Genomic DNA, 27785 nt, shown 5'->3' with positions numbered 1-27785 from the left:
TGTGTAGTGTGTGGGGTACCTGTCTGAGTCTCTCCAGGCTCAGTATATTCTCCACCTCCAGAACTCCCCTGTGTGTGTAGGGTGTAGTGTGTAGTGTGTAGTGTGTAGTGTGTGGGGTACCTGTCTGAGTCTCTCCAGGCTCAGTATATTCTCCACCTCCAGAACTCCCCTGTGTGTATAGTGTGTAGTGTGTAGTGTGTAGTGTGTAGGGTGTAGTGTGTAGGGTACCTGTCTGAGTCTCTCCAGGCTCAGTATATTCTCCACCTCCAGAACTCCCCTGGTGTACTGCTCTATATATGTCTGTCCATCCTGACTGTCCTCTCCGTCTCCCCTCGCTGCCATCAGGGCCAGGGTCTCTCTCTCCTCAGGCTCCTCAGACGCCTGGACACAATATTATTATATTACAATACAACACAATATTATTACATTACAATACAACACAATATTATTATATTACAATACAACACAATATTATTACATTACAATACAACACAATATGATTACATTACAATACAACACAATATTACTATATCACAATATTATTATATTACAATACAATATTATTATATTACAATACAACACAATATTATTAAATTACAATACAACACAATATTATTACATTACAATACAACACAATATTATTACATTACAATACAACACAATATTATTACATTACAATACAACACAATATGATTACATTACAATACAACACAATATTATTATATTACAATACAACACAATATGATTACATTACAATACAACACAATATGATTACATTACAATACAATATGATTACATTACAATACAACACAATATGATTACATTACAATACAACACAATATTATTATATTACAATACAACACAATATGATTACATTACAATACAACACAATATTATTATATTACAATACAACACAATATGATTACATTACAATACAACACAATATGATTACATTACAATACAACACAATATGATTACATTACAATACAACACAATATGATTACATTACAATACAACACAATATTATTATATTACAATACAACACAATATGATTACATTACAATACAACACAATATGATTACATTACAATACAACACAATATGATTACATTACAATACAACACAATATTATTATATTACAATTAGGGCTGTCAAATGATTAAAATTTTTAATCAAATTAATCAGAATTTTCAGTGGATTAATCATGATTAATCACTATTTGCAATTACACCTGAATCCTAACCATTTTTTTTCTGAAATGCATACCAAAAGATAAATAACAGGACACAGATACATAATTTTCATATTATGTCTGTTTATTAACACAGCCAAATAATGGTGTTTTAAATCAAGCTGAAACATACTACACACCATAATATTTGTCTTTGTAATGTTCCATCACTTCCTCTTTGGCATTCCTCTTAACCAGGATGTACAATTTACAGTATTCAATTGAACAGAAAGCAATAAATGTAGTCAAATCATAACAGTGACCTACCACATTTTTGCACAATTTGAGTCATCTGTGGAAAAAAACATTTTCAATAAAACTTTTAAATCAAACCAAAGAACAATATTTTACCTTTTCCTCCATTCTTTAATCCAGTTGCTCAAAAATCCAGTTGCTAACTACTATAACATGTTGCACTGAAACTGGTCTTTTTGTTTGAACATCACCTTTCAAATCTACTGAGCTTCATCATCTTTCAGCCAGTTGCTGAGGCAAACTAACTTGTTCACATTTTCTGAAAGTAAAGCTGACCTTTTCTTGTTCACAATGTGACCTGCAACTGAGAAAAGTCGTTCACAGGGAACAGTGGTTGCAGGAGTGGCTAGATATTTGTGAGCTAGTGAGGCCAGCTTCTCATGGGCTCCTGAATGAGATGCCCACCACCTCAAGGGGCAGTCCTCCAATTTAATGGTGGGCTCTGCTCTGTACCTCTGTATGGCAGGTTGGACCTCTTCATCTTCTGATTCTGAATCTGAGCCCATTTGCAGAAGGCTGATTTTCTTCCTGGGTGGCCCATCATCATGTGTCTGTAAAGACCTTCTGGGTGATTCTTGTTGCAGCATCCCTTCAAGTGTGGTCCACACCTCTTCCCTGTCTGTCTTGGGCAGGCATTTCAAGTCTTTGAAACGAGGATCCAAAACTGTAGCAATCTGGAGCCATGCATTGTTGAGCTGTTCTTGACGGGATGCTAGGTCCTCCTTGAACTTGGTCTTGAATCTCACCACATATGCAGGGTCCTCATCACAGGCTTCCATCTTGAGACGCAAGTGGCAGAGAGAAGGTAGTACCACAGAACAGGAGACATAGGCCTCTCCACCCAGGAGCTCAGTTACATACCTACGCACACAAACACACACATGCACACAGAGACAGTGTATTATTAGAACAGTGGTTATCAACATATTATTATTATTATTATTATTATTATTATTATCATCATCATTATTTTTTACATAGATACATGTTATTGATATTTGACTTGGTTTAATTCATTCCAGAAAATAATCAAAGCGATGTTATTTGATAAGTTACAGACTGATTTACCTGCATGGCTCTAGAAGTGTCTCCAGCCTCTGCAGTTTATCCCACTCTGCTGCGGTCGGCAAAACGAGTTTGTGCTCCTGATTGTCCAGGGCTGCGATGACAGAATCTGACGGCCCAGCAAACGCATGTTTGGCGTTGACATGGTACTTCAAGCTTGAACAGCTCCGGTGAAATTGAAACTCCTTCTTACAAATCTTGCAAATAACCTTGTACTTGTTAACTGTACCATCATCATTCTTTTTATATTTGAATCCGTCAATAGGCCCACTTTGCTCACCTTGCTCCATCTCGCCTCTAGCTCCCAACCACTTTCCTGACCTGAATAATTTGTCACACTGCGCATGCGTGAAATGCGTTAAAAAAATTGACGTAATTAACAGCAAACAACTAATTAACGTCGTTAACGCGCTATTTTTGACAGCCCTAATTACAATACAACACAATATGATTACATTACAATACAACACAATATGATTACATTACAATACAACACAATATTATTATATTACAATACAACACAATATGATTACATTACAATACAACACAATATTATTATATTACAATACAACACAATATGATTACATTACAATACAACACAATATGATTACATTACAATACAACACAATATGATTACATTACAATACAACACAATATGATTACATTACAATACAACACAATATTATTATATTACAATACAACACAATATGATTACATTACAATACAACTGTCATGAGCCTCTCACTCCACCGGGTTACCACCTTAATTTTCTTCCACTCTGCTCACCACTCTCTCTACTCAGCCTAACTAGCTCCACCTGTCCCTGCTCTGCTCTGCTCTAATTACTCTGCCAGCTGCGCTGCATTACCCACTACCTCTCCCAGTATTTAAGGCCCTGTCTTTCAGCTCTCCGGTGTCAGATCGTCTGCAAAGCTCACACCCGGAACCTGTTTGCTCGCGCTTCTGGCTCACCCTGGTTTTGTGACCCCGGACCTGCCTGATTTTTGGATACTCTTCTGTCCCAGGAGATCCAGACCTGCTTCTGCCATTACGACTCCTGACTACTCTTCAATCCCGGTAACTCTGACCAGCCTTCTGCCTTGCTACTACGTATTTTGGATTTCCCTTGAACTGTACTGCTGCCTGGTTTCATTCCGCCCTGTTGTGTCTGTGTCTTCCCCCCCCCAGGACTTCTGGACCACCCACCACCGGCTTCATAGGACGCATCGCTGCCACTGGGGGGGGCACAGACCCAGCACATTGGACGGGATCCCTGTTACCCCTGGAGCCTTCATTCACTCCCTACTTCCCTTTTCCCTTAAGTTTTAATAAACTTTCTGGTGTGACGCAATTGTGGTCCTCTGGTCGTCTGTCTGAACCGTGACAGTACGATCTGACCATTATGGACTCAGCGCACACTTTCCCCGACATGGAAACCGATGAGCATGAGCAGCAGTTCCAGCAGCAGCAACAACAACTCGCCATGATCATTCAACTCCTCACCAACCTTACCCCAGCCAGTCTGCCCACCAGCCCTGCCCCCGAGTTACCTGCCCCGGTCATTGCAGCCGCTGCTCCGGAACCCAAGATTGGAAACCCCGAGCGGTTCAACGGCGATTCAACCCAGGTCCGGCCATTCCTGACTAGCTGCCGACTTCAGTTCTCCTTGCAGCCAAGGACCTTCGCCACGGAGGGGGCTAGAGTTGGGTATGCCATCACTCACCTGACGGGCCGAGCTCGACTCTGGGGAACAGCAGAGTTCGAACGTCAAACCCCCGCATGTGCAACCTTCGACCTGTTTGCTGAGGAGATGCTGAAGGTGTTTGACCTGGATTCACCAACCGCAGAAGCGTCTCGTGAACTGTTCAGTATTCGACAAGGCAGACGTACAGTCGCAGACCATTCCATCGACTTCCGAACCCTGGCTAGACGAAGTTCTTGGAACACACCATCGTTGGTGGACGCGTTCTTCCATAGTTTGGCTGACTATATCAAGGACGAGTTGGTCTCCCATGAACTGCCTTCCACTCTTGATGAAGCCATCGCACTGACTGTCAGGATCGACAGAAGGATACAGACCCGTCGTCGTGAGAGGGGGCGCCAAGGTCCACCTACTACCGGCATTCGGAGAGATCCGACTGGGCTCCTGTCATCTACTGCCACTCACCCAGGTCAGCTTGATCAGTCTGAGCCTATGGAGATTGGGCGAGCCTCTCTCACTCCTGCAGAGCGCCAGCGCCGCTTCACCTCAAACCTCTGCCTCTATTGTGGAGGTGATGGACATCGTGTGGTAACCTGCCCTTTAAAGGGCCGAAGCTCACCGGGCATAGGGGGAGTCCGGTTGAGTTCAATGACCATCCAGTCCTCCGACCGCAAACCCCTGCTGCAAGTTCACCTCCGCCTCTCTGACTCAACTCACACCCTGGCTGCTCTGGTGGATTCTGGCGCCGAAGCCAACATAATGGACATCAAGCTGGCACGCCAACTGGGACTGGAGAACCTCCGTTTGACACCTCCTATTCCTGCCCGGGCACTGGACGGACACTTACTCGGATCGGTCACTCATGTCACGGCCCCGGTCTCGATGGGTCTGTCCGGAAACCATCAAGAAACTATCCAGTTTCACCTGCTCCCCTCTCCAGGCCAACCCCTCATCCTGGGTTACCCATGGCTCCGCCGGCACAACCCTCAGCTCGACTGGGTGACCGGGGTGATCAGGGAGTGGGGAGAGGACTGCCACCGAACCTGCCTGCTTGCTGCCGCACTACCCCCTCGGCCAGTACCTACTAACTCCGCTCCTGACCTCTCCAATGTCCCAGAATGCTACCATGGTCTCAGAGAGGTGTTTAACAAAGCAAGAGCCACATCTCTGCCCCCTCACCGACCGTACGACTGTGCCATCGACCTCCTCCCTGGAACAGCCCCTCCAAAGGGTCGTCTTTATTCGTTGTCTGCTCCTGAAAGAAAGTCCATGGAGGACTACATCAATGGCTCTCTGTCCGCAGGATTAATCCGTTCATCTTCATCTCCTGCTGGTGCTGGCTTCTTCTTTGTGGGGAAGAAGGACGGATCTCTTCGCCCCTGCATCGACTACAGGGGACTCAACGACATCACAGTGAAGAACCGTTACCCTCTGCCTCTGCTCACCTCTGCTTTTGAGTTGCTCCAGGGAGCCACTGTTTTTACCAAGTTGGATCTCAGAAACGCTTACCACCTAGTGCGGATCCGGGAGGGAGATGAATGGAAAACCGCATTCAATACACCAACAGGCCACTACGAGTATCTGGTTATGCCTTTTGGCCTCACCAATGCTCCTGCTGTGTTCCAGGCTCTAGTGAATGATGTACTGCGGGACATGTTAAACAAGTTTGTCTTCGTTTACCTGGATGACATCTTAATCTACTCCAGAAACCTGTCTGAACACACCCGCCATGTCCAGCAAGTCCTTCATCGTCTTCTGGAGAATTCCCTCTACGCCAAGGCAGAGAAATGTGAGTTTCACGTCAAGACAGTGGCCTTCCTGGGGTACATAGTGGCAGAGGGAAGTATCCAAATGGATCCTGCCAAAGTATCAGCAGTCACTTCATGGCCAGTTCCGGAGAACAGAAAGAAGCTGCAACAGTTTCTGGGGTTTGCTAACTTCTATAGAAAGTTTATCCGGAACTACAGTACCGTTGCTGCCCCTCTCACTGCTCTAACCAGCACCAAGCAACCCTTCACCTGGACCCCAGCAGCCGACAAAGCCTTCAGTACCCTCAAGGTGAGGTTCACCTCCGCTCCCATCCTCCAGATGCCTGATGTGGACCGGCAATTCATTGTGGAGGTGGACGCCTCGGATGTGGGAGTTGGTGCTGTGATTTCTCAGTGGGCTGCGGAGGATAGGAAGCTCCATCCCTGTGCCTTTTTCTCACGTCGGTTGTCCCCCTCTGAGTGCAATTACGACATAGGGAACCGTGAGCTGCTGGCTGTGAAGCTTGCCTTGGAGGAGTGGCGTCACTGGCTGGAGGGGTCCACCATTCCATTTCTCGTTTGGACCGATCATAAGAACTTGGAGTACATCCGCACGGCCAAACGGTTGAACTCCAGGCAGTCCCGCTGGGCCCTGTTCTTCACCAGGTTTAATTTCACTCTGTCATACCGGCCTGGATCACGCAACACCAAGCCAGACGCCCTCTCCCGTCAATTCCAGAAGGATGACACCCCCTCCAAGGACCCTGTGTCGATTCTGCCAAGTCCCTGCATCGTTGCAGCTCTGACCTGGGCTGTTGAAGAACAGGTGCTGGAGGCTCTCCGTAACCAGCCAGGTCCCAGCACTTGCCCAGCTGACCGCCTTTTTGTCCCCGAAGACCTGAGGTCCCAGGTCGTTCAGTGGGGACATGACTCCCGCCTAGCTTGTCACCCTGGCTCCACCCGCACTTACAACCTGCTCGCCCAGAGGTTCTGGTGGCCCTCTCTGAGGAAGGATGTACGGGAATTCGTCCAAGCCTGCCCCATCTGCAACCAACACAAGTCGTCCTGCCAGCCCCCAGCCGGATTGCTGCAGCCCCTGCCTGTGCCCAGACGTCCCTGGTCTCACATCGCCCTTGACTTTGTCACGGGGCTGCCCCCTTCAAGTGGCATGACCGTCATTCTCACCATAGTTGACCGTTTCAGCAAGATGGCACACTTCATTCCCCTCCCCAAGCTCCCAACCGCCAAGGAGACCGCCCAGGTGGTCCTGGAACACGTCTTCCGGATCCACGGACTGCCAAAGGATGTAGTTTCTGACCGTGGTCCACAATTCTCCTCCGCTTTTTGGAAGGAGTTCTGTCACCTGCTGGGAGCCACAGTCAGTCTGACTTCCGGATTCCATCCCCAATCCAATGGGCAGTCAGAGCGGGCTAATCAGGAGCTCGAGAAGGCACTGCGATGCATGACTTCACGCAACCCCCACTCCTGGTCGCAGCAATTGACATGGGTGGAGTACGCACACAATTCTCTGACCTGCTCTGCCATCGGTATGTCCCCTTTCCAATGTGTTTATGGATACCAGCCTCCTCTATTTGCCAGCCAGGAAGAGGAGGTTACTTGCCCATCTGCACTTGCTTTTGCCCGTCGATGTCGCCGCACCTGGTCACAAGCCCGAGCCACACTCCTCAGATCCGTTGCCAGCTACACTACCGGGGCCAACCGTCGGAGAATTCCTGCTCCCACCTACCATGTTGGTCAAAGGGTGTGGTTGTCATCGAAGAACCTGCCACTCAGGGTGGAGTCGCAGAAGCTGGCACCTCGGTTCATTGGCCCATTCCCTATCATAAGAGTGATTAGCCCAACTGCTGTCCGGCTCCAACTGCCTAATTCCCTGAGGGTGCACCCCACTTTCCATGTGTCTAAGATTAAGCCCATCCATGAGAGTCCGCTGGTCCCTGCTGCGCCTTGTCCTCCTCCTCCACGGCTCGTCGATGGTGGTCTGGTTTACACCGTCCGCCGCCTGCTTCGGTCCAGACGGAGGGGTAGGGGTCTCCAGTACCTCATTGACTGGGAGGGCTATGGACCTGAGGAAAGGACCTGGGTGCCAGCTAGTCGGATTGTGGATAGGACTCTCATCACCGCTTTCCACCAACGGCATCCTGATCAACCTGCAATCCGTAGGGGCCGCCCCAGAGGGGTCCCTAACCGTCCTGCCCGCTCGGCTTCCTGTCCTGTGCCTGATCCTGTCTCGGGACCTGTCCCATCTCCCGACCACGGCCCTCCGGCTTCCTCCGAGGATGAGGACGTTCACTCGGACCGTTCGGAGGAGTTCTAGCCCTCCTCCGGCTCCCCTCCTCCCGCCCGGCGTGGTGTTGCTCTTGGGACTTCTGGGGCCGTCCCTTGGGGGGGGGGTTCTGTCATGAGCCTCTCACTCCACCGGGTTACCACCTTAATTTTCTTCCACTCTGCTCACCACTCTCTCTACTCAGCCTAACTAGCTCCACCTGTCCCTGCTCTGCTCTGCTCTAATTACTCTGCCAGCTGCGCTGCATTACCCACTACCTCTCCCAGTATTTAAGGCCCTGTCTTTCAGCTCTCCGGTGTCAGATCGTCTGCAAAGCTCACACCCGGAACCTGTTTGCTCGCGCTTCTGGCTCACCCTGGTTTTGTGACCCCGGACCTGCCTGATTTTTGGATACTCTTCTGTCCCAGGAGATCCAGACCTGCTTCTGCCATTACGACTCCTGACTACTCTTCAATCCCGGTAACTCTGACCAGCCTTCTGCCTTGCTACTACGTATTTTGGATTTCCCTTGAACTGTACTGCTGCCTGGTTTCATTCCGCCCTGTTGTGTCTGTGTCTCCCCCCCCCAGGACTTCTGGACCACCCACCACCGGCTTCATAGGACGCATCGCTGCCACTGGGGGGGGCACAGACCCAGCACATTGGACGGGATCCCTGTTACCCCTGGAGCCTTCATTCACTCCCTACTTCCCTTTTCCCTTAAGTTTTAATAAACTTTCTGGTGTGACGCAATTGTGGTCCTCTGGTCGTCTGTCTGAACCGTGACAACAACACAATATGATTACATTACAATACAACACAATATGATTACATTACAATACAACACAATATTATCATATTACAATACAACACAATATGATTACATTACAATACAACACAATATGATTACAATAAGGATTACACCCTTTGATGGGGTGAAGTTGTCCTGTCCCCTTAGCAGAAAAACACCCCCAAAGCATAATGTTTCCACCTCCATGTTTGACGGTGGGGATTGTGTTCTTGGGGTCATAGGCAGCATTCCTCCTCCTCCAAACACGGCGAGTTGATTTGATGCCAAAGAGCTCGATTTTGGTCTCATCTGACCACAACACTTTCACCCAGTTCTCCTCTGAATCATTCAGATGTTCATTGGCAAACTTCAGAAGGGCCTGTATATGTGCTTTCTTGAGCAGGGGGACCTTGCGGGCGCTGCAGGATTTCAGTCCTTCACGGCGTAGTGTGTTACCAATTGTTTTCTTGGTGACTATGGTCCCAGCTGCCTTGAGATCATTGACAAGATCCTCCCGTGTAGTTCTGGGTTGATTCCTCACCGTTCTCATGATCATTGCAACTCCACGAGGTGAGATCTTGCATGGAGCCCCAGGCCGAGGGAGATTGACAGTTCTTTTGTGTTTCTTCCATTTGCGAATAATCGCACCAACTGTTGTCACCTTCTCACCAAGCTGCTTGGCGATGGTCTTGTAGCCCATTCCAGCCTTGTGTAGGTCTACAATCTTGTCCCTGACATTCTTGGAGAGCTCTTTGGTCTTGGCCATGGTGGAGAGTTTGGAATCTGATTGATTGATTGCTTCTGTGGACAGGTGTCTTTTATACAGGTAACAAACTGAGATTAGGAGCACTCCCTTTAAGAGTGTGCTCCTAATCTCAGCTCGTTACCTGTATAAAAGACACCTGGGAGCCAGAAATCTTTCTGATTGAGAGGGGGTCAAATACTTATTTCCCTCATTAAAATGCAAATCAATTTATAACATTTTTGATATGCGTTTTTCTGGATTTTTTTATTGTTATTCTGTCTCTCACTGTTCAAATAAACCTACCATTAAAATTATAGACTGATCATTTCTTTGTCAGTGGGCAAACGTTCAAAATCAGCAGGGGATCAAATACTTTTTTCCCTCACTGTATACCATGCGGATCCCGTACACACGACTAATAACATAATATGTAATGCACATCAACTCGGTACTGGTACTTCCTGTATATAGACATGTTATTTTCTACTTCCTGTATATAGACATGTTATTTTCTACTTCCTGTATATAGACATGTTATTTTCTACTCCCTGTATATAGACATGTTATTTTCTACTCCCTGTATATAGACATGTTATTTTCTACTCCCTGTATATAGCCATGTTATTTTCTACTCTCTGTATATAGACATGTTATTTTCTACTCCCTGTATATAGACATGTTATTTTCTACTTCCTGTATATAGACATGTTATTTTCTACTCTCTGTATATAGACATGTTATTTTCTACTCCCTGTATATAGACATGTTATTTTCTACTTCCTGTATATAGCCATGTTATTTTCTACTCTCTGTATATAGACATGTTCTTTTCTACTTCCTGTATATAGCCATGTTATTTTCTACTCCCTGTATATAGACATGTTATTTTCTACTTCCTGTATATAGCCATGTTATTTTCTACTTCCTGTATATAGACATGTTATTTTCTACTTCCTGTATATAGCCATGTTATTTTCTACTTCCTGTATATAGCCATGTTATTTTCTACTCCCTGTATATAGACATGTTAGTTTCTACTCCCTGTATATAGCCATGTTATTTTCTACTTCCTGTATATAGACACGTTATTTTTACTCATTATTGTTGTTCGTTATTCACTGTGTATTTATTCCTCATGTCACTAATTCAAATGTTTAAAAAATGTAATAATATTTCTCTCTGCATTGTTGAAAAGGACCCGTAATTAAGCATTTCACTGTTAGTCTACACCTGTTGTCTACGAAGCATGTGACACATAACCTTTGATTTGATATCAATTAGAACTATCCAATAAACCAAAAACATGTGACAAGTGGGACTCCCCCACTCCTTCAAAAATTTTTATCAACAAGACCTTTAATGTACCATTATCCCTGGATACCAAAAATGAAATACAAATAGTTTCTAACTTTATTTGGTTACTAGTCCATTTTGGACACATTATCTACTATATTGAACACAGTAACAGTGAAGTTGTTTACCTTTGGTATATTAGACAGAATCTCATAAGTGACTCCACAGGAGTACAGCGTGTTCTTCAAGGACATCCTCCTCTTCAGACTCTGGGTGAAGCTCTATGGCAGAGAAAAACAACATGGTGGATCAGTACTGAGCACAGTACATCACAGACGAGACATTAAAATATACAATATGTTATGGCATCCTCATGAAAGCCTTTCTGTTCTGCACACTGAGTCACAGGCTGCCAGACAGAGAGAGTTACAGGGCCAGATTCCCGGACAGAGGTGAAACCTAGTCCTAGCATGCCTTTTAGTCCAGGACTAGGCTTCATCTGGGTCGGGCTTAATGTGCTGTCAGCCATGTCAGTAGGCACCAGACCGTTCCAGTCAGTGCTGACCTGTTTGTTGTAGATGTTGACAGATGTTTGTCTGTCAGTCTGTGTGTGTGTCTCCAGTCCAGTCAGTGCTGACCTGTTTGTTGTAGATGTTGACAGATGTCTGTCAGTCAGTCTGTGTGTGTCTCCAGTCCAGTCAATGCAGACCTGTTTGTTGTAGATGTTGACAGATGTCTGTCAGTCAGTCTGTGTGTGTGTGTGTCTCCAGTCCAGTCAGTGCAGACCTGTTTGTTGTAGATGTTGACAGATGTTTGTCTGTCAGTCTGTGTGTGTGTGTGTCTCCAGTCCAGTCAGTGCTGACCTGTTTGTTGTAGATGTTGACAGATGTCTGTCAGTCAGTCTGTGTGTGTGTGTGTCTCCAGTCCAGTCAGTGCAGACCTGTTTGTTGTAGATGTTGACAGATGTCTGTCAGTCAGTCTGTGTGTGTGTGTGTCTCCAGTCCAGTCAGTGCAGACCTGTTTGTTGTAGATGTTGACAGATGTCTGTCAGTCAGTCTGTGTGTGTGTGTGTCTCCAGTCCAGTCAGTGCAGACCTGTTTGTTGTAGATGTTGACAGATATCTGTCAGTCAGTCTGTGTGTGTGTCTCCAGTCCAGTCAGTGCTGACCTGTTTGTTGTAGATGTTGACAGATGTCTGTCAGTCAGTCTGTGTGTGTGTGTGTCTCCAGTCCAGTCAGTGCAGACCTGTTTGTTGTAGATGTTGACAGATGTTTGTCTGTCAGTCTGTGTGTGTGTGTGTCTCCAGTCCAGTCAGTGCTGACCTGTTTGTTGTAGATGTTGACAGATGTCTGTCAGTCAGTCTGTGTGTGTGTGTGTCTCCAGTCCAGTCAGTGCAGACCTGTTTGTTGTAGATGTTGACAGATGTCTGTCAGTCAGTCTGTGTGTGTGTGTGTCTCCAGTCCAGTCAGTGCAGACCTGTTTGTTGTAGATGTTGACAGATGTCTGTCAGTCAGTCTGTGTGTGTGTGTCTCCAGTCCAGTCAGTGCAGACCTGTTTGTTGTAGATGTTGACAGATGTCTGTCAGTCAGTCTGTGTGTGTGTGTCTCCAGTCCAGTCAGTGCTGACCTGTTTGTTGTAGATGTTGACAGATGTCTGTCAGTCAGTCTGTGTGTGTGTGTGTCTCCAGTCCAGTCAATGCAGACCTGTTTGTTGTAGATGTTGACAGATGTCTGTCAGTCAGTCTGTGTGTGTGTGTGTCTCCAGTCCAGTCAGTGCAGACCTGTTTGTTGTAGATGTTGACAGATGTCTGTCAGTCAGTCTGTGTGTGTGTGTGTCTCCAGTCCAGTCAGTGCAGACCTGTTTGTTGTAGATGTTGACAGATGTCTGTCAGTCAGTCTGTGTGTTTGTGTGTCTCCAGTCCAGTCAGTGCTGACCTGTTTGTTGTAGATGTTGACAGATGTCTGTCAGTCAGTCTGTGTGTGTGTGTGTCTCCAGTCCAGTCAGTGCAGACCTGTTTGTTGTAGATGTTGACAGATGTATGTCAGTCAGTCTGTGTGTGTGTGTGTCTCCAGTCCAGTCAGTGCAGACCTGTTTGTTGTAGATGTTGACAGATGTCTGTCAGTCAGTCTGTGTGTGTGTGTGTCTCCAGTCCAGTCAGTGCTGACCTGTTTGTTGTAGATGTTGACAGAGATCCTCTTTCGGACCACCAGTTCCATGGTGGCAGGGTGGCTGAGCTGCACCGTGGCTTTAATGATCACGTAGATACGCTCGTTGGGTGACGTCACGCGGTTCAGGTGCACAGAGTCGTGGATGGATGAGTCCCAGGAGCACACCGCTGACACCTGGTGGCAGGAGGACAAATGACAGACAGGAGTTAGTTACATGCTGTACTGCATGGTGGGAAAACACTCACAACTATTATTCTTAGGGTTACAAAATTCTGGTAAGTTTCCCAAAATTATTCCCAGGTTTTCCAGAAATCCTGATTGGAGGACTCCCGGGTTTCCTGCGTATTTCCTCCGAGAATCTTCCAACCGGGATTTCGGGAAAACGGGAAGTGGCCAGTGCATGTGCACACAAACACACACACACACACACACACACACACACACACACACACACACACACACACACACACACACACACACACACACACACAGTACTCTACCTCGTCATCACTGTGTCTGATGATGGGCAGGTAGAAGAATTGGCTGCCATGCTCCTTGGGCAGGATAGAGTTAACCCCGGCAGCGTTGGGTCCTGTTAACTGTTCATTCACTGTCAGGTTGTCTGCTGCAGAGGTGACAGAGACACACAGAGAGAGGGTCTGCAGTGGGGTCGCCAATTATTAAAAAAATGTATGAACAAAAAATTAAGAGAGCGGTATAGGACAACATTCAAATTTCTGTATATATTTATTTTCCTTTTAATGAGAGATTAAAATGCATGAATAGAAGGTTATTTGTTGATGTAAAAATTGAAATGTATCGATTTTAAGGTTGTGTCATTAGATTTGGGGTGGGGTAAGGTCGCAAAAAAAAATGGGGGAAAAAATGGGGTCCCCGCTGAAAAAGTTTGAATACCACTGGGTCAGAGGTAAAGTGGTTTAATGTCACTATTAAGGTGATTCCAGGCCTTACCATTCAAGTCCAGGAAGAGGACAGGGATGTGAGCTTCCATCCCAGCAGAGGGAGCGCTGCAACAGTGACACAGTAGAACACAGGGTCAAAGGCAGTACTACAGAGAGCCAAACTCTAAGGTTGTGTAATGTATAAAAGCAGACATACATTCAGTGATTATTTCATTCGGTGTATTAAAGAATGACCATCAGACTTACCAGTGGGCAGGGGCACCAGGTATACCACTGCCAGGCGCGGGCACCAGTACAGCGTTCCTCTCCTCAGTCAGCCCTACCCACTGTTCCACCAGCCTGGCCTCCCTCTCCATGTCCTCCTCTGACTTCTCTGGAGAGAGAGAGAGAGAGACAGAGAGAGAGAGAGAGAAAGACAGAGAGAGAGAGACAGAGAGAGAGACAGAGCGAGAGAGAGAGAGAGAGAGACAGAGAGAGAGAGAGAGAGAGAGACAGAGAGAGAGAGAGAGAGAGAGACAGAGAGAGAGAGAGAGAGAGAGAGAGAGAGAGAGAGAGAGAGAGAGAGAGAGAGAGAGAGAGAGAGAGAGAGAGAGAGAGAGAGAGAGAGAGAGAGAGAGAGAGAGAAGAGAGAGAGAGAGAGAGACAGAGAGAGAGAGAGACAGAGAGAGAGAGAGAGAGACAGAGAGAGAGACAGAGAGAGAGACAGAGAGAGAGAGAGAGACAGAGAGAGAGACAGAGACAGAGAGAGACAGAGAGAGAGAGAGAGAGAGACAGAGAGAGAGAGAGACAGAGAGAGAGAGAGAGAGACAGAGAGAGAGAGACAGAGAGAGAGACAGAGAGAGAGAGAGAGACAGAGAGAGAGACAGAGACACAGAGAGAGATTCACTATGGTGAATCACTAAAACAATACAGAAATACACTACGGAAAAAGAAGGAACAGCATGTCAGAAATCAGCTCAATGTAATTGAAGAATCCATAGACTCTAACCACTTCTGGGAAAATTGGAAAACACTAAACAAACAACAACACGAAGAGCTATCTATCCAAAACGGAGATGTATGGGTAAACCACTTCTCCAACCTTTTTGGCCATATAACAGAGAACAAACAGCAAAAAAATATACATGATCAAATGCAAATCTTAGAATCAACTATTAAAGACTACCAGAACCCACTGGATTCTCCAATTACATTGAATGAACTACAGGACAAAATACAAACCCTCCAACCCAAAAAGTCCTGTGGTGTTGATGGTATCCTCAATGAAATGATAAAATATACAGACCACAAATTTCAATTGGCTATACTTAAACTCTTTAACATCATCCTTATCTCTGGCATCTTCCCCAATATTTGGAACCAAGGACTGATCACCCCAATCCACAAAAGTGGAGACAAATTTGACCCCAATAACTACCGTGGGATATGCGTCAACAGCAACCTTGGGAAAATCCTCTGCATTATCATTAACAGCAGACTAGTTCATTTCCTCAGTGAAAACAATGTACTGAGCAAATGTCAAATTGGCTTTTTACCAAATTACCGTACGACAGACCACGTATTCACCCTGCACACCCTAATTGACAAACAAACAAACCAAAACAAAGGCAAAGTCTTCTCATGCTTTGTTGATTTCAAAAAAGCTTTTGACTCAATTTGGCATGAGGGTCTGCTATACAAATTGATGGAAAGTGGGGTTGGGGGAAAAACATACGACATTATAAAATCCATGTACACAAACAACAAGTGTGCGGTTAAAATTGGCAAAAAACACACACATTTCTTTCCACAGGGCCGTGGGGTGAGACAGGGATGCAGTTTAAGCCCCACCCTCTTCAACATATATATCAACGAATTGGCGAGGGCACTAGAACAGTCTGCAGCACCCGGCCTCACCCTACTAGAATCTGAAGTCAAATGTCTTCTGTTTGCTGATGATCTGGTGCTTCTGTCACCAACCAAGGAGGGCCTACAGCAGCACCTAGATCTTCTGCACAGATTCTGTCAGACCTGGGCCCTGACAGTAAATCTCAGTAAGACAAAAATAATGGTGTTCCAAAAAAGGTCCAGTTGCCAGGACCACAAATACAAATTCCATCTAGACACCGTTGCCCTAGAGCACACAAAAAACTATACATACCTCGGCCTAAACATCAGCGCCACAGGTAACTTCCACAAAGCTGTGAACGATCTGAGAGACAAGGCAAGAAGGGCCTTCTATGCCATCAAAAGGAACATAAAATTTGACATACCAATTAGGATCTGGCTAAAAATACTTGAATCAGTTATAGAACCCATTGCCCTTTATGGTTCTGAGGTCTGGGGTCCGCTCACCAACCAAGAATTCACAAAATGGGACAAACACCAAATTGAGACTCTGCATGCAGAATTCTGCAAAAATATCCTCCGTGTACAACGTAAAACACCAAATAATGCATGCAGAGCAGAATTAGGCCAATACCCGCTAATTATCAAAATCCAGAAAAGAGCCGTTAAATTCTATAACCACTTAAAAGGAAGCGATTCCCAAACCTTCCATAACAAAGCCATCACCTACAGAGAGATGAACTTGGAGAAGAGTCCCCTAAGTAAGCTTGTCCTGGGGCTCTGTTCACAAACACAAACAGACCCCACACAGCCCCAGGACAACAACAACAACAACAACACAATTAGACCCAACCAAATCATGAGAAAACAAAAAGAGAATTACTTGACACATTGGAAAGAACAAACAAATAAACAGAGCAAACTAGAATGCTATTTGGCCCTAAACAGAGAGTACACAGTGGCAGAATACCTGACCACTGTGACTGACCCAAACTTAAGGAAAGCTTTGACTATGTACAGACTCAGTGAGCATAGCCTTGCTATTGAGAAAGGCCGCCGTAGGCAGACCTGGCTCTCAAGAGAAGACAGGCTATGTGCACACTGCCCACAAAATGAGGTGGAAACTGAGCTGCACTTCCTAACCTCCTGCCAAATGTATGACCATATTAGAGACACATATTTCCCTCAGATTACAGCGATCCACAAAGAATTCGAAAACAAACCCAATTTTGATAAACTCCCTTATCTACTGGGTGAAAAACCACAGTGTGCCATCACAGCTGCAAGATTTGTGACCTGTTGCCACAAGAAAAGGGCAACCAGTGAAGAACAAACACCATTGTAAATACAACCCATATTTATGTTTATTTATTTTCCCATTTGTACTTTAACTATTTGCACATTGTTACAACACTGTATATATACATAATATGACATTTGAAATGTCTTTATTCTTTTGAAACTTCTGAGTGTAATGTTTACTGTTAATATTTATTGTTTATTTCACCTTTGTTTACTATCTACTTCACTTGCTTTGGCAATGTTAACATACGTTTCCCATGCCAATAAAGCCCTTAAATTGAAATTGAAATTGAATTGAGAGAGAGAGACAGAGAGAGAGAGGAGGGGGGGAGTGATAAAGGAAGGAGTGTGAGGAGGAAGAGTGTAACAGAAACCAAGTCCCAAAAGGGAAAAACCTGCCCACCAAGAATGCTGAATAAGCTAAATCAAGCACAACTAAAGTAATTGAAAGGACAGATCCAGGTCCAGAGTATAGCTGTATAGTCAGGCCTGGGACTCACCCTGTTTGTTGATGATCTTGTTGATCTGTTCGTCCAGGTACCCTTGTCGTTTGATGAGGGCCTCAGACCAGCGCTCCCTCACACAGTTCAGATCCTCCTCCTACAGGCCAAGAGAAGACAGTATCACTGTCAGTGGGCTGCAGCATTACAGGACGTTCAGTCAGGTCACATTTGGGCTGATTTGAATGGGCGCCAACGGCAGATTCATACTTCCTTTACCCCAGTCGACCCCACATGACCACCGTGAGAAGCCACAGTGTGAGGCCCTAAAAGCCAAGTCAAAGTTAATCCTCTTTCTCAAAGTGTATTGAAAAAAGTCCCAACCGCTATCAGGAAATGGAATGGCTCCCAGGCTCTGAGCCTTTAATGTACTGTTGCCTGATTAAAAGATTACATTACCATGATCAAACTACCCACCCAGCATGATCACGACCACACACATGCACACTCCACCCCCATTCCTGATTTCTCTCTCTCACACACACACACACACACACACACACACACACACACACACACACACACACACACACACACACACACATTGGAAAGGATGGGCCTGAGCAAAACACTGCACGGATTCACCAATCTTTATAAATAATAAATATGGATGACTTAATGGTAAGTTGAAAAATAAAACGGTGATGATCAGTGAGTCTGTACTACACTGGCCTGCTCAGGCCCATCCTCTGGAACACAGAGACACACCCACTGTTTCATGTCCTACCTGATTACATGGGGAGACCAACACTCTGTTCCATGTCCTACCTGATTACACGGGGAGACCAACATACAGAAACACTGACCCATTCCAATTGGTGGTTTTCAGTCAACCAAAGTGAAACAACCTCTGTGGAACTGAAAGTGAACTCAACTCCCCTGTCATGCAAAACGAGTCATGCATCGATGCAGCCATGCGTTGGTCATGTGATTGAGTGAGGTGAGGCACAACATGTCTCCTGCAGCAGCTCTTGAGTAGCAGGTTGAGAAGCAGACAGGACGGAGGTTAGTGTGTGTTGGTTTAACCTGAGGGACCGAGGGACAGACTGGACCACACACAGACAGACGACAGACAGACACCAGGGCACTGCCGAGTGGGAGGAAAGAAAGCCAGAATATGAGTGATCTATCTGGGCCTGGCGTGCTGCCTTAAAAAGGTTTTCTAATTGTTTTCTTTGGTTGGCTGACATTATTTATTTACAGTGAGGGAAAAAAAAGTATTTGATCCCCTGCTGATTTTGTACGTTTGCCCACTGACAAAGACATGGTCAGTCTATAATTTTAATGGTAGGTTTATTTGAACAGTGAGAGACAGAATAAAAACAAAAAAATCCAGAAAAACGCATGTCAAAAATGTTATAAATTGATTTGCATTTTAATGAGGGAAATAAGTATTTGACCCCTCTGCAAAACATGACAGTACTTGGTGGCAAAACCCTTGTTGGCAATCACAGAGGTCAGACGTTTCTTGTAGTTGGCCACCAGGTTTGCACACATCTCAGGAGGGATTTTGTCCCACTCCTCTTTGCAGATCTTCTCCAAGTCATTAAGGTTTCGAGCCTGACGTTTGGCAACTCGAACCTTCAGCTCCCTCCACAGATTTTCTATGGGATTAAGGTCTGGAGACTGGCTAGGCCACTCCAGGACCTTAATGTGCTTCTTCTTGAGCCACTCCTTTGTTGCCTTGGCCGTGTGTTTTGGGTCATTGTCATGCTGGAATAACCATCCACGACCCATTTTCAATGCCCTAGCTGAGGGAAGGAGGTTCTCACCCAAGATTTGATGGTACATGGCCCCGTCCAAGTTGTCCTGTCCCCTTAGCAGAAAAACACCCCCAAAGCATAATGTTTCCACCTCCATGTTTGACGGTGGGGATGGTGTTCTTGGGGTCATAGGCAGCATTCCTCCTCCTCCAAACACGGCGAGTTGAGTTGATGCCAAAGAGCTCGATTTGGTCTCATCTGACCACAACACTTTCACCCAGTTCTCCTCTGAATCATTCAGATGTTCATTGGCAAACTTCAGAAGGGCCTGTATATGTGCTTTCTCGAGCAGGGGGACCTTGCGGGAGCTGCAGGATTTCAGTCCTTCACGGCGTAGTGTGTTACCAATTGTTTTCTTGGTGACTATGGTCCCAGCTGCCTTGAGATCATTGACAAGATCCTCCCGTGTAGTTCTGAGCTGATTCCTCACCGTTCTCATGATCATTGCAACTCCACGAGGTGAGATCTTGCATGGAGCCCCAGGCCGAGGGAGATTGACAGTTCTTTTGTGTTTCTTCCATTTGCGAATAATCGCACCAACTGTTGTCACCTTCTCACCAAGCTGCTTGGCGATGGTCTTGTAGCCCATTCCAGCCTTGTGTAGGTCTACAATCTTGTCCCTGACATTCTTGGAGAGCTCTTTGGTCTTGGCCATGGTGGAGAGTTTGGAATCTGATTGATTGATTGCTTCTGTGGACAGTTGTCTTTTATACAGGTAACAAACTGAGATCAGGAGCACTCCCTTTAAGAGTGTGCTCCTAATCTCAGCTCGTTACCTGTATAAAAGACACCTGGGACCTGGGAGCCAGAAATCTTTCTGATTGAGAGGGGGTCAAATACTTATTTCCCTCATTAAAATGCAAATCAATTCATAACATTTTTGATATGCGTTTTTCTGGATTTTTTTATTGTTATTCTGTCTCTCACTGTTCAAATAAACCTACCATTAAAATTATAGACTGATCATTTCTTTGTCAGTGGGCAAACGTTCAAAATCAGCAGGGGATCAAATACTTTTTTCCCTCACTGTAGACCAGTGCCATCCATGTCCAACAATGTGCTTGGAGACAAGAGTTCTCCTCCAAAAGTGCACAACATTACCCAATCATGTTCCACTCTGTGAGGCCGGACCTAGGACCAGGGGTTTGTCCTGACCACTAGACCTGACCAGGGAAAACTCAGTGATCTAGATCTAGTCTCCTGTCTCCCACCCCCTACTCCTCTAGTCTCCCACCCCCTACTCCTCTAGTCTCCTGTCTCCCACCCCCTACTCCTCTAGTCTCCCACCCCCTACTCCTCTAGTCTCCTGTCTCCCACCCCCTACTCCTCTAGTCTCCCACCCCCTACTCCTCTAGTCTCCTGTCTCCCACCCCCTACTCCTCTAATCTCCTGTCTCCCACCCCCTACTCCTCTAGTCTCCCACCCCCTACTCCTCTAGTCTCCTGTCTCCCACCCCCTACTCCTCTAATCTCCTGTCTCCCACCCCCTACTCCTCTAGTCTCCCACCCCCTACTCCTCTAGTCTCCCACCCCCTACTCCTCTAGTCTCCTGTCTCCCACCCCCTACTCCTCTAATCTCCTGTCTCCCACCCCCTACTCCTCTAGTCTCCCACCCCCTACTTCTCTAGTCTCCTGTCTCCCACCCCCTACTCCTCTAGTCTCCCACCCCCTACTCCTCTAATCTCCTGTCTCCCACCCCCTACTCCTCTAGTCTCCTGTCTCCCACCCCCTACTCCTCTAGTCTCCTGTCTCCCACCCCCTACTCCTCTAGTCTCCTGTCTCCCACCCCCTACTCCTCTAGTCTCCCACCCCCTACTCCTCTAGTCTCCTGTCTCCCACCCCCTACTCCTCTAGTCTCCTGTCTCCCACCCCCTACTCCTCTAGTCTCCTGTCTCCCACCCCCTACTCCTCTAGTCTCCCACCCCTTACTCCTCTAGTCTCCTGTCTCCCACCCCCTACTCCTCTAGTCTCCTGTCTCCCACCCCCTACTCCTCTAGTCTCCTGTCTCCCACCCCCTACTTCTCTAGTCTCCTGTCTCCCACCCCCTACTCCTCTAGTCTCCTGTCTCCCACCCCCTACTCCTCTAGTCTCCTGTCTCCCACCCCCTACTCCTCTAGTCTCCTGTCTCCCACCCCCTACTCCTCTAGTCTCCTGTCTCCCACCCCCTACTCCTCTAGTCTCCTGTCTCCCACCCCCTACTCCTCTAGTCTCCTGCCTCCCATCCCCTACTCCTTTAGTCTCCTGTCTCCCATCCCCTACTCCTCTAGTCTCCTGCCTCCCACCCCCTACTCCTCTAGTCTCCTGTCTCCCACACCCTACTCCTCTAGTCTCCTGTCTCCCACCCCCTACTCCTCTAGTCTCCTGTCTCCCACCCCCTACTCCTCTAGTCTCCTGTCTCCCACCCCCTACTCCTCTAGTCTCCTGTCTCCCACCCCCTACTCCTCTAGTCTCCTGTCTCCCACCCCCTACTCCTCTAGTCTCCTGTCTCCCACCCCCTACTCCTCTAGTCTCCTGTCTCCCACCCCCTACTCCTCTAGTCTCCTGCCTCCCATCCCCTACTCCTCTAGTCTCCTGTCTCCCATCCCCTACTCCTCTAGTCTCCTGCCTCCCACCCCCTACTCCTCTAGTCTCCTGTCTCCCACACCCTACTCCTCTAGTCTCCTGTCTCCCACCCCCTACTCCTCTAGTCTCCTGTCTCCCATCCCCTACTCCTATAGTCTCCTGTCTCTCACCCCTACTCCTCTAGTCTCCTGTCTCCCACCCCCTACTCCTCTAGTCTCCTGTCTCCCATCCCCTACTCCTATAGTCTCCTGTCTCTCACCCCTACTCCTCTAGTCTCCTGTCTCCCATCCCCTACTCCTATAGTCTCCTGTCTCTCACCCCTACTCCTCTAGTCTCCTGTCTCCCACCCCCTACTCCTCTAGTCTCCTGTCTCCCACCCCCTACTCCTCTAGTCTCCTGTCTCCCATCCCCTACTCCTATAGTCTCCTGTCTCTCACCCCTACTCCTCTAGTCTCCTGCCTCCCACCCCCTACTCCTCTAGTCTCCTGTCTCCCACCCCCTACTCCTCTAGTCTCCCACCCCCTACTCCTCTAGTCTCCTGTCTCCCACCCCCTACTCCTCTAGTCTCCTGTCTCTCACCCCCTACTCCTCTAGTCTCCTGTCTCCCACCCCCTACTCCTATAGTCTCCTGTCTCCCACCCCCTACTCCTCTAGTCTCCTGTCTCCCACCCCCTACTCCTCTAGTCTCCTGTCTCCCATCCCCTACTCCTCTAGTCTCCCACCCCCTACTCCTCTAGTCTCCTGTCTCCCACCCCCTACTCCTCTAGTCTCCTGTCTCCCACCCCCTACTCCTCTAGTCTCCTGCCTCCCACCCCCTACTCCTCTAGTCTCCTGTCTCCCACCCCTACTCCTCTAGTCTCTCACCCCCTACTCCTCTAGTCTCCTGTCTCCCACCCCCTGCTCCTCTAGTCTCCTGCCTCCCACCCCCTACTCCTCTAGTCTCCTGTCTCCCACCCCCTACTCCTCTAGTCTCCTGTCTCCCACCCCCTACTCCTCTAGTCTCCTGTCTCCCATCCCCTACTCCTCTAGTCTCCTGTCTCCCAACCCCTACTTCTCTAGTCTCCTGCCTCCCACCCCCTACTCCTCTAGTCTCCTGTCTCCCACCCCTACTCCTCTAGTCTCCCACCCCCTACTCCTCTAGTCTCCTGTCTCTCACCCCCTGCTCCTCTAGTCTCCTGTCTCCCACCCCCTACTCCTCTAGTCTCCTGTCTCCCACCCCCTACTCCTCTAGTCTCCTGTCTCCCACCCCCTACTCCTCTAGTCTCCTGTCTCCCACCCCCTACTCCTCTAGTCTCCTGTCTCCCACCCCCTACTTCTCTAGTCTCCTGTCTCCCACCCCCTACTCCTCTAGTCTCCTGCCTCCCACCCCCTACTCCTCTAGTCTCCTGTCTCCCACCCCCTACTCCTCTAGTCTCCTGTCTCCCACCCCCTACTCCTCTAGTCTCCTGTCTCCCACCCCCTACTCCTCTAGTCTCCTGTCTCCCATCCCCTACTCCTCTAGTCTCCTGTCTCCCACCCCTACTCCTCTAGTCTCCTGTCTCCCACCCCCTACTCCTCTAGTCTCCTGCCTCCCACCCCCTACTCCTCTAGTCTCCTGTCTCCCATCCCCTACTCCTCTAGTCTCCCACCCCCTACTCCTCTAGTCTCCTGTCTCCTGTCTCCCACCCCCTACTCCTCTAGTCTCCTGTCTCCCACCCCCTACTCCTCTAGTCTCCTGTCTCCCACCCCCTACTCCTCTAGTCTCCCACCCCCTACTCCTCTAGTCTCCTGTCTCCCACTCCCTACTCCTCTAGTCTCCTGTCTCCCACCCCCTACTCCTCTAGTCTCCTGTCTCCCACCCCCTACTCCTCTAGTCTCCCACCCCCTACTCCTCTAGTCTCCTGTCTCCCACCCCCTACTCCTCTAGTCTCCTGTCTCCCACCCCCTACTCCTCTAGTCTCCTGTCTCCCACTCCCTACTCCTCTAGTCTCCTGTCTCCCACCCCCTACTCCTCTAGTCTCCTGTCTCCCACCCCCTACTCCTCTAGTCTCCTGTCTCCCACCCCCTACTCCTCTAGTCTCCTGTCTCCCACCCCCTACTCCTCTAGTCTCCCACCCCCTACTCCTCTAGTCTCCTGTCTCCCACCCCCTACTCCTCTAGTCTCCTGTCTCCCACCCCCTACTCCTCTAGTCTCCTGTCTCCCACCCCCTACTCCTCTAGTCTCCTGTCTCCCACCCCCTACTCCTCTAGTCTCCTGTCTCCCACCCCCTACTCCTCTAGTCTCCTGTCTCCCACCACCTACTCCTCTAGTCTCCCACCCCCTACTCCTCTAGTCTCCTGTCTCCCACCCCCTACTCCTCTAGTCTCCTGTCTCCCACCCCCTACTCCTCTAGTCTCCTGTCTCCCACCCCCTACTCCTCTAGTCTCCTGCCTCCCACCCCCTACTCCTCTAGTCTCCTGTCTCCCATCCCCTACTCCTCTAGTCTCTCACCCCCTACTCCTCTAGTCTCCTGTCTCCCACCCCCTGCTCCTCTAGTCTCCTGCCTCCCACCCCCTGCGGCCCCTTCTCAGTTGCGCCCCCCTGTCTGCAAGCACATGACCAGAAGCTGGTTTCCATCCATCATGCCTCGTCATCATCATTGGCAGTAGTTAGGGTTGAACATTTCTGGGAAATCATCAAAAAAAAATCCAAGGTTTTCCAGAAATCCCACTTGGAGGATTCCCGGATTTCCTGTTAATTCCATCTTGATTCCATCTGGAAAACCTGGGATTTATATATATATATATATATATATATATAATTTTTTTTACAGTTATGGGAGTACTAGGAGGCAGCACCATCCATCCATCATGCCTCATCATCATTGGCAGCAGTAGCAGCAGCAGCAGCAGTAGCAGACTGAGGAGTTACAGTATACCTGATAACTATCCATATCTCCATCCTCCTCCTCCTCCCTCTGGCAGGACAGAACACAGCAGCACAGTACAGTACACTCAGTCAGACAGACAGACAGGCAGGCAGACAGACAGACAGACACTCAGTCAGTCAGTCAAACAGACAGGCAGACAGACAGACACTCAGTCAGTCAGACAGGCAGACAGACAGACACTCAGTCAGTCAGTCAGACAGACAGACAGGCAGACAGACAGACACTCAGTCAGTCAGTCAGACAGACAGACAGGCAGACAGACAGACACTCAGTCAGTCAGACAGACAGACAGGCAGACAGACAGACACTCAGTCAGTCAGTCAGACAGACAGACACTCAGTCAGACAGACAGACAGACAGACAGGCAGACAGACACTCAGTCAGTCAGTCAGACAGACAGACAGGCAGACAGACAGACACTCAGACAGACAGACAGACAGACAGACAGGCAGACAGACACTCAGTCAGTCAGACAGACAGACAGGCAGACAGACAGACAGGCAGACAGACAGACACTCAGTCAGACAGACAGACAGGCAGACAGACAGACACTCAGTCAGTCAGTCAGACAGACAGACAGGCAGACAGAGTGGAGTATTTGTAGCCTACACACTACTCTCCACTGTCTGTAAGTGGCTCTGGATAAGAGCGTCTGCTAAATGACTAACATGTCAAATGTAAATACACTACACCTAGGGTCAGTGGCACTGGAGATGGCACTGGAGATGTCACTGGCTAACTAAATTACATTGTGTTTCTTCTCGAAAAGTTTGTAGCAGTGGGGGTAAAAGTTTGCTTATCGGTCCTTCTACATAAAAATGACCCCCCCCTCCCCCCCTCTCCCAGATCATTTTTATGTAGATGAACTGAGAAGCTCAGTTCTGGTGACTTTTTAAAAGGACGTTGTACTCCAAAATGAATGAACATCAAATTATGCTGACTCCCATCTAAAATATAATTTCCACCTCCAGAATTAAGCCCAATAACATATTGGCAAAAATATATTTTAAACATACTGGTCCATCCATACAGCCTATGCATGGTCCATATTATCAGTGATGCTATTAGCAACAGGCATTATCACCTGTAGTCCAACTGATGCAGCATAGTGGCTATAAATACATAGGCTGAAGCATAGGGTTGCCCATCTGCATTTACCCTATTGGGTTAATCATTAGCTAGATCCCAAATGTGATCTTTTAACTAGTTAGCATCCTATTGATGAATTTTATGTCCCATATAATTTAGGCCTACCTGTTAGGGTAGCGTGGGGTAAACCGTCACCCGGGGTAATACGCCCCCTGCCTGTACTTCTCACAGAAACCATTTCAGTCCTATTTGTAAGTCGCTCTGGATAAGAGCGTCTGCTAAATGACGTAAATGTAAATGTAAAAAGTCACAATTTTTTCCCCCAACACTTTCCCTGGTTGCCACTACTCTTGCTCAACTAAAAATGTAATCTGTCTCACTCCCAAAACATGATTTTGAGATAGGTTGGCGTTTTATCCCCCAAAAAACTCTGGGTAAAAAAAAACAACAACATTTATACAGAAATTAAATGGTGCAGTTCGTACATATTTAAGAGTTGAGAAATAAATAAAGCAGGACTGGAAAGCTGGGATTCCCCTCTCTTTCACAAAAGCCATTAAAACCGCTGTTCTCCCACGTGATTGCAAGAATTGTTGTGCATTGACTGCTTGTCAGTTTCCCTCACTATGACACTCGTGACTTGAATGCGCCTCGAGCTTAATTTCTTTCTTGCATAGAACACACAGCAACAAGCCAACGAGGTAAATAGATCAACTATTCTATTAGGGTCTGAGTTTTCTATTCATTACTCGTTTTGTTTGCAGAAGAAAAGTAAATGTGGAATGTTCTGGCATAATAAAAAATAAAAAAATGTCATTTAGCAGACGCTCTTATCCAGAGCGACTTACAGGAGCAATTAGGGTTAAGTGCCTTGCTCAAGGGCATATCGGCAGATTTTTCACATAGTCGGGTCGGGGATAAATGTAGAATGTTCTGGCATCTTCAAAGTGCACCTCGGCAGAAATATTTGTTTTATGTTCCATATTTTTTGGGGGCGTGGCGGAAATGATTTTGCCGTGGCGCAGCGCCACAGCTAAAATGACTGCAGTGGAAACACTGTAGTCAACTTAAGGTGAAAAATAGTGGTCCAACTAGGAAATAGCCTAACCAGATCACTCAATGTATTCGATTGATACACAACAGTCAAATGTGTTGACCTTTCTACATTCTACACAGCAGATGAATATATTTCTATGGTTCCATCATTCTACAGATGTCTCCCTCCAGTGGAATAATTGATGATTGGCACCTTTCTTTCCCTACATCAGACAGCTTTGACATGGTAGCCTAAGGATCTTCCATCTGAAAACTACAGGATTTGGAGATTGATTATTGCTAGGATTTCATCATGTCCAGATACACAGTACAGTATTATAATACTGTAGATATCTCCAGTCCACCATTAGGCAGTAGAACTGTAGTCTAGTGCTAGGGTCTCATCCCAGGGCATGGTGTGTGTCTCTGTGTGTGTGTCTCTGTGTGTGTGTGTGTGTGTGTATGTATGTGTGTTACAGTAATGTGAACCCATACATTCTGCATCCTTCATTAGATTTACAGACAGCCTTACAGCAGCCCATAATCTAGTCATGGCAGTAGGCCCAGAACCAGAATCACCACCCGCTAGTCACACCA

At 47.3% G+C, this 27785-nt stretch overlaps 1 protein-coding gene across 1 annotated transcript in view; it reads right to left on the bottom strand.

Annotated features, from left to right (window-relative positions):
- Positions 1–228: 228 nt before the first annotated feature.
- LOC311120109 (kinesin-like protein KIF13A) overlaps positions 229–27785 on the bottom strand; it is a gene marked incomplete at both ends in the record, with an annotated part of 63300 nt that continues 35743 nt past the window's right edge. The window contains 8 exons of the mRNA XM_084194724.1: positions 229–381; positions 11301–11393; positions 13277–13453; positions 13780–13904; positions 14252–14307; positions 14449–14575; positions 17832–17931; positions 25053–25091. Of these exons, the coding sequence (XP_084050850.1) occupies positions 229–381; positions 11301–11393; positions 13277–13453; positions 13780–13904; positions 14252–14307; positions 14449–14575; positions 17832–17931; positions 25053–25091 (870 nt within the window). The remainder of the gene's footprint in view (positions 382–11300; positions 11394–13276; positions 13454–13779; positions 13905–14251; positions 14308–14448; positions 14576–17831; positions 17932–25052; positions 25092–27785) is intronic.

Source organism: Coregonus lavaretus (genome assembly GCF_964263955.1).
Source record: "Coregonus lavaretus genome assembly, contig: HAP1_SCAFFOLD_2719, whole genome shotgun sequence".
NCBI classification, from domain to species: Eukaryota; Metazoa; Chordata; class Actinopteri; order Salmoniformes; family Salmonidae; genus Coregonus; species Coregonus lavaretus.
The sequence above is the reverse complement of the archived record's forward strand: the minus strand, read 5'-3'. Positions and strand labels throughout refer to the sequence as shown.